This window comes from Carlito syrichta, unplaced genomic scaffold (assembly GCF_000164805.1).
Source record: "Carlito syrichta isolate Samal-C Ts95f unplaced genomic scaffold, Tarsius_syrichta-2.0.1 Scaffold307711, whole genome shotgun sequence".
NCBI classification, from domain to species: Eukaryota; Metazoa; Chordata; class Mammalia; order Primates; family Tarsiidae; genus Carlito; species Carlito syrichta.
The window spans coordinates 129,057-141,177 of NW_007251807.1; the positions used below are offsets into that span (position 1 = coordinate 129,057).

The following is a 12,121-nucleotide window of genomic DNA, read 5'->3' on the forward strand; positions in this document are numbered from 1 at the left end:
ACCGAGCGGCAGGGACTGCAGGCTAGGCGGCGGCCGCCACCCTTCACGCCGGCCAGAGCCCGGCCCCGCGCAGAGCCTGTCGGGAGGGACGCTCTCCAATGGGAGCCCGGAGCGGCCTCGACGCGTTCTCTGTGCCAATGGAAGCGAGGCTTCGGTGTTGCTGGGCGGAGTCAGAGGCCAAGCCTGGGCCTGAGCCCCACCGCGCACGCGTACTCCCCACCTGCCTTTCCTGCCGCGCGCGCGCTCGGTTGTAGGGCCGTCAGGGTTGTCAGGAGCGCGCGTGGTGGCGGCGGCGGCGGCGCGGAGGAGCCGCCCACGCTAGTGCTCGTGCTCGCGCCGGTGCGTTGCAGCCCGGGCCGCGCCCCTGCCCGGCTGCGTCGCGTTCCTAGCCCTGCCGATGCTGGTAGTCTGGCCGAGGGGAGCGACGTAGCCGCGCCCCCCCACCTCCCCCCACCCCAGTCCCGGCCCCCGCCCAGACGCGAGCCGGGCTGGTCATGGCGGACCGCGGGTGCCCGCTGGAGGCGGCGCCGTTGCCCGCAGAGGTGCGGGAGAGCCTGGCTGAGCTGGAGCTGGAGCTGTCGGAAGGTGAGCGGCCGGGACCCCCGCCCCTCTCACCAGGACCCTTACCGGGCCCCTCACTCCTAGATCCCCTCCCCTCTCACGCGGATCCTTACGGGACCCCTTTCACCAGGACCCCGCCCCTCTCACTCGGACCTTACCTGATCCCTCACACCAGACCCCCTCCTCTCTCACCAGGACCCCTAGCCGACCCCTCACACCGAGAACCCGGCCCTTCTCACCAAGACCCCTGCCCGACCCCTCACATCAAGACCCCCACCATTCTCACCTGGACTTCTGCCCCTCACACCGGGACCTTCGCTCCTCTCACCAGGACCCCCACTATTCTCACCTGGACTTCTGCCCCTCACACCGGGACCCTCACCTCTCAGCTGGACCCCTACTCGATCCCTCACACCAGACCCCGCCCCTCTCACCCGGACCCTTGTCCCTTACACCAGACTCTTAACCGATCCCTCACACCAGTGCCCCGCCTCTCACAGCCGGACCCCGCCGTGCGGCCCTCCTATGGGACTCTCGCGTGTCACGAGGACCCTTTCTCGACCCCTCACACCAAACCCCCGCCCCTCTCACTCGGGCCCCCACCCTTTACCCCGGACCCCTGCCTCTCTCACCAGGACCCTTATCTGACCCCTCACACCGGAACTCCGCCGTTCCCCAGGACCCTTACCTGAGCCCTCACCCCAGGACCCCCACTCAACCCTCATACCGCGGCCCCCGCGCAGTCCCTCACATCCGGACCCCCGCGCGGCCCCGCCTCCGGGATCCCAGCCCAGCTTCTCGAAACCTTATTCCCACCAGGTGCATGAGTCTTGAGGGAAATGACCATTTTTGCCTAAGTTGTGAGCAGTTCTTGTCTCAAGGTTGCATGTCTGGGCTTCACCAGTGCGGCTGTGCCCGCCCTGTCCACAGGCAACTGCTTCCCGTTCCCGCTCCGGGTTCGAAGCTGTGAACCCTAGCCCCAACCTTGAGACTCGGAACAAGATGCTGCACCCTGTGCCTCAGTTTCTTTATCTGTAAAATGGGGCTATTACAGCACTTTTCTCTTGAGAGTGTTATAAGACTAAAATACTTCAATATACATGCAAAGCACTTAATACTTAGAAGAGGGTTGTTAGCCCCGTTTATGGAATTGTTAAAAGTTAATTAAAATGTCCAATACATGATTGATTGTTAAAAACAAACTGGATTAATTTGGCTTCAGAGATGGTGGGTGGCATTTCCCATTTGGATGTTATCCTTCCCCAAGGCCTATATCCTAATGAAGGTCCTTTTTGATGCCATTGGGATTAAGTTCTCCCTCAGTATCAGGAAGGCTCTGCAGCTGTTGAAGTAAAGGGTGCAAGTGTTTCTTAGCTCTGTTTTTGAGACTTACATGCGTTTTCAGCTTTTAGAATCCATTTTTAATAATCTTATTATTCTTTGCGTTTCAAATTGATATGTTTTGCTGGGACCGGGGTAGTGAATTCTTGAAACAACATCTAATGTGCTGGTTTATAGTAATTCAGTTAATTAATCCCCACCAACCTTGAGGTAGATGCTGTTGTTATCTTTGTTTTGCACATAATACAGCATCTACTTGCAACTGTTTTGAATTCAGCATTCAAATATTTAAAAATTCTGTGACACGTGGCACATTTCAAAAAATGAAAGTGCAATAAGAAATGGGTGGATTTGAGAATTCTTGGTGATTAGATGCTCTTGGGAAGTCTGAAAAATTCAATTTAGGAATGCTTCTGACCTACTGCATTTGTTAAAGATTTTCATCCAGGGAAAAATGACAGATGCAGTTTAGAGTCTATACATATCAAATATATTTTTGCAGATTACTCCTAATTTCTGCTCCATTGTACTCATTATTCCCTCGATTTCTTGTTGTCTCTTGGTTTTACTTTTGAGCGTTTGCTAGGAATTGATAGTTAAATAAATTGGATCCTTTCCTCAAAGAATTTTATATTTTGTGTGACAGAACACAAGTTTTTCAATGAAATAAATTTTTCTTGTTTTTGAATCTACTTGTGATATTGTCACTTTAGAGATATGTAGGGGATGTATAGGTAAGTAAAAGTATAAGATTAGTAACATGGAGAGGAACTTTACAGTAGCTTAAGCTGAGAAAGGGGGTAAACAAACAAAGTATTGAAGGGAAGAGAGCAGAGAACAGTGGCAGCCAAGAGATGGGAGCCCTGACTTGGTTCCCTGCTCCTGGACTGGCTTGACACCTTTCTTTTGGCCAAAACGGGTCAGTGATTACTTGGGCACTTCTACACCCTTAATGTTGGCTTCCACAGTGTGTGTTGTGATTGTTATTGACTTGAGTCCTCTCTGTTCTACTTGGAGATGCTTAGCGATAGGGACTTTATCTTAAACAGATTTTTGGCATCTTCACACAGTGGCTGGTATCTGTAAGGTCGGTGAATGTTCCCTGTATTGTAGTATCTCTAAACTTGGGCTTGGTCCGCTGTAAAAGGAGGGGAATACCAGCTTTTCTGATGTTCCAGGTTTCTTGTGAAGCTTCAGTCAGATAGCATATATGAAAATGCTTGGAAACTGGTAAGGTGTTTTTATTTATATAATTAAAGGAAGCTATTACTAATAAATCACAGTCCTGAAACAGCTGAAGTTAGTGTTTCATTGTTATTATTATTTTTTATATTTTGATAAAGCAGAGTTTGTAGAAAGTAGGACTCTCTCTCTAGACTTTCCTCTCCCCCATACAGTGAGAGAGAGAAACTTCTAATTTAGAATAAAGTAGTGTCAAAATAGGATAACTTCTTCATAATACATTTGTCTGAATGAGAAATTGCTTACAATTTAGAGTTGTCACTGTGCTGGGTAGATTGGAGGGAAGAAGAAGCTTAACACAAACAAGATGCTGCCTTTATGGAAACGGGCAGTGAGTAACATCTGGATCTGGAAAATCCTTCGTGCCTTCTCCTCAGTCTGTTGAAAGTGTCTCCCTGCCTTTATTCATAACTCACATGTGACTGTAGTCTCCAACATTCTCACTGGATTCTCATCATCAACTTGTGATTGGGGTTGGCCCCAGGGAAGGTTCTGGTCATAGAATGCAGTGATTTCTTTCCAGAGGGCAGGTTTGCTGAATTTTGGACTCCCAAGAGGGAAATAAGGCACAGCAGTGTTCTTGCTTACTCACTTTTTTCTGGCTATTTTGCCTTTCTTGACTTGAGGGTCTCTTTCAGATTAAGATGGGGATAAAGTGTGGTAGTACATGGAACCCCACTCTTCTTAGACCCATCCCCCCAACCATGAACACATACAGAAGAATTCATATATGTGGCTCCCGAAAACATATCTGAATGTTCATGAATAAAAGTGAGATTATTAGAGATTTAACCTTGATTTTTTTTAAAAGAGTTAATTCCCAAATCTTTGTGCTTTATCTATTATTGTATCAAATTACCTTGGACATACCTCACAGCTGATTTTGGCATATCACTGCTGTGTGATATGTTGAAGCTTTTGCTGCTGAACTGCCTCAGAAGCTAGGACAATGGTATAAGATTTGTTCTTTGTTTTTAGTGACCTGTTGTGGGTTGGAGAGGAAATTCTTACAAAGTAGGCTACATTTTTCCCACTTCTATTACTTTATTCTTGTTAGTAGGTCTATCCCGTAGCTTGAACTTTAATCTGTTTCTTGTTTTCCTGCGTTTTGAGTATGCAGGGGCTCTAGTCTAGATGGAGTCAAATGAAAAGTTTGTGGGTATACAGGAAGGGACTTCTGTCTCAAGCTTTTTTCCTCTTTGTCTTTAATTTCTAAAATCTGTGGTATAATTCTTAACTTTCTTTTTCTTTTCTTTCTTTTTTTTTTTTTGTAAGTCAGAGTCTCACTGTCACCCAGGCTGGAATGCAGTGGCAAGCTCATGGCCACCGCAGCCTTGACTTGCTGGGCTCAGGTGATCCTTCCACCTCAGCCTTCCAAGCAGCTGGAACCACAGGCAAGTGCCACCACACCTGGCTAATTTTTTGATTTATTGTAGAGACGAAGTCTTGCCAAGTTGCCCAAGCTGGTCTTGAACCTCTGGGCTTAGGCAATCCTCTCGCCTCTGAGTTCCAAAGTGCTTGGATTACAGACAGGAGTCACCACGCCGGGCCAGTTCTTAGTTTTCAAAATGACAGCCTGACATTGCCTTAGTGTCAGTTTACATTTGTTGTGCTTCCTAAATATTTCATGGTATGTAAAATTCTTATGTCCAAATTCTACTCATCTGTCAAAACCCAGGCCAAATGCCCCCCATCTTAGTTGTTATAACAGAACATCACAGACTGAGTAACTTACAAAGAAAAGAAATTTATTTCTCACAGTTCTGGAGGCTGGGAAGTCCAATATTAAGGTGCTGGCATCTGACAAGTGCCTTCTTGCTGTGTCATCCCATAGTGGAAGGTGAGAAGGCCAGAGAATGTGCACATAAGAGAGAAAACCAGCCAAACTCATCCTTTTATCAGGAACTCATTCCCTGACAGCTAACCCACTCCTGCAATAATGGCATTAATCTGCTAATCACCTCTTAAAGGCTCCACCTCTCAACACTATTACATTGGGCATTAAGTTTCCAGTACATGAACTTTGGGGAATACATTTAAACCATAGCACTCTCTTATTTCTGATGTGACTACTTTCTTAGAACATCCGTTTATTGCACTTGTCCCCTCTTTTGGAGTTCTTGTCACTTTTTGTTTTTACATTTGTTATTTACATATATTCATTCATTTAATAATTATTGAGTGCCCTCTGGGTGTTAAATAATATTTCAACTGTCAAAAGTCATATTTAGCTATTTTCCCAGTGATCATAAGGCCTTGCACCACGTTGTATTGAAAGAGTAATGCATATACACACACCAGAGAAACAAAAGTTAAAAGAAACAATAGGGTAGGGTTAGTCTGCCTCTACCCTACATTTCCCTTGGGTGTTCTCTGGTGTCTATTTTTCTGTGTTTCTGTTCAGAAATAATCTGCCAGTGACTCCCAAACCACGGTTCACAGACCTCTCGGGGTCCCTTAGAGTCTTTCTGGAGGCCTATGAGGGAAGACTATTTTCATAATAATACTAAGATGCCATTTCTGTTTTCACTGTGCTAACACTTATACTGATGGTCCAAAAGTTAAGTTAGGGAGCACTTTAGCACTAATTGCCTCAGGGACCCCAAGTGATACTAATAGTCATTGTATTATTCATCATCTCCCCACTTGTAGTAGGAAAAAAGTATTGTTTTCACTTAATCATACCCTGATGAAACAGTAAAAATAATTTTTAAAAATCTTAGCCTTTGAATACTTATCTTTATGTGAGAAAATGGGAAGAACATAAAGCACCTGTACAAAGAGTGCCTATTTTGAGGAACAGCAGTTGTACAGTTTGGGTTGCAGAGTGAACTAGCCATTTTGGTTGAACTAGCCAGTTTTTGCTTGAAAAAGCATTTGACAGACAAACTGCGGTTATGCAGACTTGGATATTTGATGAATGTTTTCTGGAATAAATGAAGGAAAAAAACCTGACAATTTATGGTCAGTGATAATATTTGTGCTTTCAAGCAAAAATTAAAATTTTTAAAACCTTTTATCTGCTACCATAAACTTGACAGTTTCCCAGTACTTAAAGACTTCTTTTTTTTTTTTTTGAGTTGGAGTCTCACTCTGTCACCCAGACTGGAGTGCAGTGGCCGCTCCCATCCACCGCAGCCTCAACCTGCTGGGCTCTGGCGATCCTTCCGCCTCAGCCTTCCAAGTAACTGGAACTACCGGCGCGCGCTACCACACCCGGCTAATTTTTTTTTTTATTTATTGTAGAGATGAGCCCACGGACTCAGGCAATCCACTCACCTCTGCCTCCCAAAGTGCTGGGATTACAGGCTGAGCCACCGAGCCCGGCCTTAAAGACTTCTTTGTTGAGATTGGTAGTTAATATTAATGAATGTGAGTTTTTGATATTATGTAATGAATATGTCTACATTTGGAAGATCTGCATATTTTCCAAATGATCAGTGTACCATGTTACAAAATTGTGGTGCATAAATAAGATTCATTCAAAAGATAGACCAGTGGATTTTAATGTAACGGTATGAAAATTTAATTGATATTGTTTTAGATTTTACATTACAACTATTCTTTAAGAAATTATCACTCTCCTAGTTTTGGTGTGATGTCGAAGAAGAATGTCTATAGTGATCCGAAAAGATTGCTGAAATTCTCCTTTCTATCTAAAAATTGACCTTCCATGTGACCCTGTAATCACCCTACTAGGAAGATATCCAGAGGAGCTCAAATCACTCTATAAAAAGACACCTGCACATGCATGTTTATTGCAGTATTAGTCACAATATCAAAAACATGGAACCAACTGTGCTGCCCATTGAAAAAGAACTGAATAAAAAAATGTGGTACATTTACACGATGGAATATTACACAACCATAAAGAAGGACAGAAGTATGAACTTCACAGCAACTTGGGTGGACCTAAAGTCTGTCACAGAAACAAAGAACTGGGTAACACTGTTCTCACTCATCAGTGGACCTTGAACAATTAACGTAATACTACAAGAAAGGGATTGGCAGTAGTGGGAAACTGCCAAGGAAGCAGGAGGGTGGGATTGACAGTAGTGGGAAAACTGCTGGGGGGGTGGGGCACCTCATCAACTAGAGTACCTGCATAATGAACATCTGTATACCTAATCCTGAATTGTACCCCACATCTTTAAAATTAAAACATTTTTAAAAGAAGAATATGACAGTCCTTCAGCTAAGAGTTTGGGAGGACTTAAGCTAGGGCTATGGCACAGAGAGTGAAAAATTATGGTTTAAATAAATCCCAACAAATAAGTGAAAGAAAAAAAATTCTCCTTTCTTTCCATTCATGTGTTTGTATGAGGATGGATTTGATTCATAGACTTGGCCAAACCACATAATACAACAGATTAAATGCTGAAGCAGATATGAGAATCCAGCTGTCTTCCATGAAGCTATTAAAGGGACTTGCAAAAATATAAAACAGTACTTCTCCTTAGTAAGTGTTTTTGTTTTTGGAAATCTTTTATTTTTAATAAGAAATGTTATGTTAATAACTAGTGGGTTTGATATAAAATTTTTTAATTAATTAAATATTTTAAAAATTTTACCTTTTTAAAAAATATGGTAAACATTGTTAGATATAACCCATATAAACAAAAGCTGTTTGAATTCCTCAATAATTTTTTTTTTAATCGGAGTCTCTGTAGCCCAGGCTGGAGTGCAGTGGCGTGATCACGGCCACTGCAGCCATGACCTGCTGAGCTCAGGTGATCATTCCACCTCAGCCTTTCAGGTAGTTGGGACTGCAGGCACTCACCACCACACCCAGCTAATTTTTTTGTTTTATTGTAGAGACAAGGTCTTTATCTAAATATGTTGTCCAGGCTGGTCTCGAACCCCTGGGCTCAGGCAATCCTCCTGCCTCGGTCTCCCAAAATGCTACAGTTACAAATGGGAGCCACTGCTCCTAGCCCCTCAATAATTTTTAAGAATATGAAGGGGTTGGTCCTGAATCTAAAACATTTGAGAACTGCTGTTCCATTTAACAGAACTTTAAATGAAATACATAGATGTCATTGTGTATTTCTCTTATTTATTTTTTAACATCTTGAAGCTATTGCCTGATGTAATAAAGATTTGTGCTTATATATATATAAGGACAATCAAGTTTCAATTTATAAAACATGTTTGAAAATCTTTAAAAATTTTACTTACTAACTAGTTGCTTGTGTGTACTATTTTAACGAAATTCATTATTCATGCTTCAGGAATACTCCCTTAGAGGTTTTTTTTTTTCTTTTCATAGTAAGTCATCCCAGTGTCATTGTCTCTACAGCATTTGGGGATATGTTTTCTTTAAAAATACCACTACCAGAACAAATACTACATGATCCCACTTTTTTCAGGAATCTAAAACTCATAGAAACAGAGAGTAGAATGATGGTTATCAGGGGCTGGGAGGAGGGAGAATCTGGGAGGTGTGAATCAAAGGGTATATAGTTTCAGTTATACAAGATGAGTAACTTAGAGATCTGCTGTACAGCCTAATGCATGTAGTTAACAATACTGTATATTTTAAAATTTGTTAAGAAAGTAGATCTTATGTTAAATGTTCTTATACACACAAAAATAGAGGGAGAGAAGAAACTTTTAGAGGTTGTGGTTATGTTTATGTTCTTGTTTACGGTAATATATTCACAGGTGTGTACTTTAAACTCATCAAGATACATATATTAAATATGTACAAGTTCTTGTAGGTTAATCATACTTCAATTTTAAAAAAGAATCAGTGATATCTGTTTTAATCTCCCAAAACTTTATATATGGTTCACTGCTAGCTATTCTGTACCTGTTCTGTTTCTGCCTTTGTTTTACCACTTATGTTTAAACTTCACTTTCTCTTTGAAGCTCTGCCTTCCACCAAGATATCCCACCCCCTAGCAGAGTAAGGTGCTGCACTCTGTATTCTTTTAAAATTCTGTATCACACTGTTATAATTATTTGTTTGCTTGTCTTTTCTCTGCCACTTTACAGGGAACATTTCAAGAAGAGGTTTTGATTTGTTCATCTTTTTGTCTCCAGCACCTTGCACATTGGAGGCATTTTAATGAATGATTATTGAATTAATAAAAGGGTGAAAACTTCACACAGTATTTGTTCTGTTTCAAATCAAGAGTCCTTTGTAATTGGCTGAGTACTTAGTGTTTTTTTTTTTAATAACAGTTTTTCAGTGAACCTATTATCAGGATAGACCTGAGCCTCAGGCCCTTAGAGAGTCAGGATCTCGGTTGTGGTCTTGCTCTAAGCTACCAGGAAAAAAAATCTAAGAGAGACTGCTACTATTCCTGTCTTACAGGAGTCCAGCTGAGTTGGAGCAGTCCCACTGGTATGAAGCTCACATCTAATCTAGCAGATTGTTCTGGCCCCATAAGGGCAATATCCACTGATGGCCTCAGCTGTTAAATGTTCTGGGTCCACTTGGCCTTGAAGGGTCCACATGACCTTTAACTTATGCGTCCTATAGCAGAAATACAAAGGCTTATTCCTGGGAGTCTTAATAGGGACTTTGGCTCAAGGACTCCCTGTTGGCCTAGCCAAAACTTTCTTAATCTAGCTTTCAGTCTAAGACTTTTCCTGCCTGTCCTGCCTTCCTTTCTTTTCTCCCTTGGCTAGGATCCTCCAGCTCCCTCCCCATTTCCCTCATAGTTGTTTTTCCACATAAATCTCTTTCATGTCTAATCCTGTGATAGCATCTGCTTCTCAGAGGACATGAACTGCCATATGGGATCACTGGTTTAGACTCACGTTAGAAAAGTTGATTTATCTGGTGGTGTTGGTTTAAATATTTCTTTCTTATTGATAGTCTGCTCTTTGAGGTGGTACCTGGCACATAGTTGTTAGTCAATGTATACTGAATTATTCAGAGGCTGTTGCCTGTGTCTGACTCTGATTTAGCTGTCAGTTGTGAAGCTTCATGAGAGCAAGGGCTGAACTTGCTTTGTTTCTCTCTTGAGTCCTAGGCACCAGAGCAGGCTTGTGTGTTGCCCATGACCAACTCCTCTAACTTGCTGGGTTTCCCTCATGTGATTCATAGTACCATTCACTTTTCTTTATCATTTATGGTAAGGAGATACTTTTAGAGAACTCTGTATCTTATGTTTGCCTTCCCCACTTGCAGTCCTAAGGACATTGAAGAGAATGACGTTGCTGTTCTGCTTAGTGCTGACCAGGTCTGTAAACTGTAAACCACCTTAATTTATCACCCCAGGCACTTGTTGGCACGTAATAAGAAATAGGCTGTCTTGTGTGCATCTTCTTAAGGAAGACTTGCCTTTCTCCCCAGGGGCAGTCCTCAGGTGAGGTGTGTAGGGTATTGTGGGTCAGAGTTGTGCACTCTGAGGCAGCTGGTGATGGTTATTTACTACTCTTCTCCCCTTTGATCTTCAGTGTCACAAAGCAGGGTGAATATACATCTAAGCCGTTGAAGTTTGAAAGGAGTTGGGGGCACTGGTCTGCTGTGTATATGTACCACATTTTTTTAATCCAGTCCAGCTTCCATGGGCAGTATGGTTGCTTCCATGTTTTTGCCTGATAAAGTGTCCTCATGGAAATGAGCATGGAGAAGTGGAGGCACCCTGGTACTTGGTGCCCCCACCTTTTATGTAGTATGTCAGTGTGCTGCTGCTGTGATCCTTCTCTCATCATTGGGCAAAACTGAGACCAGGATAAGCACTCCACCTTTTGAAAGTTGAAAAAAAAAAGATGAAACTTAAGAGCTGCAATTTTGTTTTGAAAACACATATTTAATCTTTTAATATATTCTTTTGTCTAATGTGTAAATTGATTGATTGATTGATTGAATCAGGGTCTCACTTTGTCACCAAGGCTGGAATGCAGTGGCGTGATCATAGCTCACTGAAGCCTTAGTCTCCCGGGCTCAGGCAGTCCTCCTGCCTCAGTCTCTCCTGAGTAGCTGGTATTACAGGCATGCACCACCATGCCCAGCTAATTTATTTTATTTTATTTTTTGTAGAGATGAGGTGTCGCTATGTTGCCTAGGCTGGTCTCAAACTCCTAGGTTAAAGCAATCCTCCCACCTTGGCCTCCCAAAGTGCTGGGATTACAGGTATGAGCCACTGTACCTGACCATTTATTTAGTATAAACATGAATTATAGCCTGCAGCTATTCTTCTATGGTATAACCAAAGAAAGGATGGAAATGAAGTAAGGTTAATTTAATGGTAAAACTTTATTCTGCCAGTAAATATTTTTTATTATTTATTTTATTTTTAAAGACTTTTTTTAAAAAGAGTAGTTTTTAGGTTCACAGAAAAATTGAGAGGAAGATACAGAGCTATCTCATATATCCCCACCTCCACACTTATATAGCCTCTTCTAGTGTCAACATTTCAGCAGATCTTTTTTTTTTTAATTATAAAGAGGTAAGGTACAATTCAGGGTTAGATATACAGACGTTGATTATGCAGGTACCCTTGTTTGATGGGGTGTGCCCCTCCCTCCCCTAGCCATTTCCCTCAACTGCCAATCCCACCCCCCTTCCCCTGATAGTTTTCTACTACTGCCAATCCCTTTCTTATAGTATTATGATAATTGTTCCAGGTCCACTTATGAGTGAGAACATATGGTACTCTGTTCTTTGTTTCTGTGATAGATAGTGAGTATGATCGACTCTAAATCCATCCAAGTTGTTGTGAAATCCATATGTTTGTCTGTCTTTATGGTTGCATAATATTCCATTGTGTATACGTACCACATGGTTGGTTCCATGTTTTTCCTATTGTGAATAGAGTTGCAGCAAACATATGTGTGCAGGTATCATTTTGTAGAATGATTTCTGTTCCTCCAGGTATATTCCCAATAGGGGAATTGCTGAGTCATATGGAAGATCAATTTCTTGTTCTTTCAGAAATCGCCACACTGTCTTCCAAAGAGGTTGCACTAGTTTGCACTCCCACCAGCAGTGTAGAAGTGTTCCTTTTTCTCTGCATCCTCA

The 12,121-nt window shown here is 42.4% G+C and overlaps 1 protein-coding gene across 2 annotated transcripts in view; it reads left to right on the top strand.

Annotated features, from left to right (window-relative positions):
- Positions 1–323: 323 nt before the first annotated feature.
- DIP2A (disco interacting protein 2 homolog A) overlaps positions 324–12,121 on the top strand; it is a 123,221-nt gene continuing 111,423 nt past the window's right edge. For both annotated transcript variants that reach the window (XM_008064565.1, XM_008064566.2), the window contains exon 1: positions 324–585. In XM_008064565.1, coding sequence (XP_008062756.1) covers positions 495–585 — 91 coding nt within the window. In that variant the 5' untranslated portion in view covers positions 324–494. The remainder of the gene's footprint in view (positions 586–12,121) is intronic.